This window comes from Triticum aestivum, chromosome 5B, assembly GCF_018294505.1.
Source record: "Triticum aestivum cultivar Chinese Spring chromosome 5B, IWGSC CS RefSeq v2.1, whole genome shotgun sequence".
NCBI lineage: Eukaryota > Viridiplantae > Streptophyta > Magnoliopsida > Poales > Poaceae > Triticum > Triticum aestivum.
This window is the reverse complement of record NC_057807.1, coordinates 696,130,081-696,132,040: the sequence shown is the minus strand read 5'-3', so window position 1 is coordinate 696,132,040 and position 1,960 is coordinate 696,130,081. Positions and strand designations below refer to the sequence as shown.

The 1,960-nt window shown below is 59.6% G+C and overlaps 1 protein-coding gene across 2 annotated transcripts in view; it reads right to left on the bottom strand.

Annotated features, from left to right (window-relative positions):
- LOC123117757 (uncharacterized) overlaps positions 1-627 on the bottom strand; it is a 26,457-nt gene extending 25,830 nt beyond the window's left edge. For both annotated transcript variants that reach the window (XM_044538443.1, XM_044538444.1), the window contains exon 1: positions 21-627. In XM_044538443.1, the coding sequence (XP_044394378.1) occupies positions 21-563 (543 nt within the window). In that variant the 5' untranslated portion in view covers positions 564-627. The remainder of the gene's footprint in view (positions 1-20) is intronic.
- Between the last annotated feature and the right edge of the window lie 1,333 nt (positions 628-1,960).

The window sequence follows — 1,960 nt, the reverse complement described above, 5'->3', positions numbered from 1 at the left end:
AAACCGGGAGCATTGATTACCTCGTCGTATGTGGTCTCGCTCCTGTGACGAGACACGCAGACCTTGCAGAGCACCAAGCCGTCTTGCTTGTCATCGCTGTACTCGTTCATGCACCAGCCGATCCTGATCCTCTCTTTCTCTCCCGACAACTTCTTGATGTAGCTGAGGTTTCGTCTATGGCCTACGAGTTTACCTTGGTTGTCTAGCACGGGGATCCCCCCCTTCTCCGAGTGCCAGTAGTAACCCTCGCCCGCGTCGGCCACGGCGCGCTGCCGCCTCCCGCCACCGCGGCCGCCTTTGTTGGTCTGGTGACGACGGGCAGGGGTGAAGAAGTACCAGACGCCCCCTTTCCCGTCGCCCTTGTCCGTTCCTTGCGCGTGTTGATACATCTCGACGAGGTCGCCGGGGGCAGCGGAGTAGGCGTCGAACTCATGGATGAGGCGGCTGGCGAAGAAGGCGTCCGGTCCGGCGGCGACCCGTGGGCGGAGGAACTTGGTGATCAGCTCGTGCTCGGCTGGGTCGAAGGCGTAGCCGGCTGGAGGATCCAGCTTGCCGGCGGCCATCGCAGAGCTAGCTACGCACGTACAGTACGAGATGGATCAAGTAGCTAGGTATGTACGTGTAACCCTGAACTCTCGCTAGCTGCTTGCCTTGCCTGGGTACGTACCTAGCTTATATAGATGGATCGACAGCGAGCCCGCCCGGGATTCAGTTTCCTTGACCGGTCATACGTACGTGTCCTAAGCAATCCGTACATAAAATGGATTTGTACAGCAATCTGTACATAAAATGGATTAGTGCAGCACCGACGTTGCTCCATTGCAGCTCGTGTCGCTGCACCTTGCCGCTCGGTAATACTCCGTCAGAGCACCGACGACCCCGACGTTGCTCCATTGCTACACCACGCCACCCGGTGATGCTCCATCGCAGCAGCACTGAAGGCCACTGACAGTTCTACTGTTATAAAGGATAGAGGGATTTGGTGGAATCATTATTTTGCTTGAGCCACGTGGACATATATATATATAGTGAGTACAAGGTCGTCTTGGAGTACAAGGCAAGAAGGAATAAATCCTACGCTATTCTATATTTCCATAATAACGATAATACTCAACATCCCCCGCAGTCAAAACGGTAGCGACACAGACGGTGAGACTGGAGAAGAATTCGAAGGCAAGCCGATAGACAACCCCCACAATCGTAACGGTTGATGCATCACGGAATCATTGCTGCAGTGGAAACCGACGATGTTGCTCAAGCATGGCGGTAGCCCTTTGTGCCGTTTGTCGAGGTAGCCGAGAGCGTAGGTGGCGTAGCCGTACTCGAGGTAGCCGTGCGAAGAACGCCATGGTCGGTGTCGAGTCGGGGGTCGCCGGTGTCGAGGTAGTCGTCGTGGAGCTGCGGAAGAAGAGCAGCGGCGGCAGCGGCCTAAGGAGGCGGCGGCGGCTAGAGAAGGAGTGCGACGACGGTGCTCGAAGTAGGCGATAATGAACCCGACAGCTTGACGAAGACCGGCGCGAACGGTGACGTTCCTGTAACAAGGAATGCGTCGCGGCGCATATCATGTGGAAGTCAACGCGCGTGGATGGCGGTGGACCGCGGGCCGCAGCGTTACGGCCCGAAGGGTCGACACAATGGCGCCGGCAGGTCGGGGCAACGACGGGGAAGACCTCAGGGTGACTGCAGGGATCGCGTGCCACGCTCGCTACAGCCCGACAGGGCGACACGGCGGCAGTGCGAGGGTCGGTGCAGCCTCGGGGACGACCTGGAGCGGACGGCCTCGGTGCGGCAGTTGACCGCGGGCTGCGGCACTACGGCCCGAAGGGGCGACGCAGCGGCAGCGCGCGAGGTGGTGCAACACGGGAACGGCCTCGGGGCGGCGGCGGAGATCACGTGGCGCGACACTAGAGCTCTAAGGGGCGACGCAGCGGCGACACGGATCGGTGAGCCACGGGGAGAA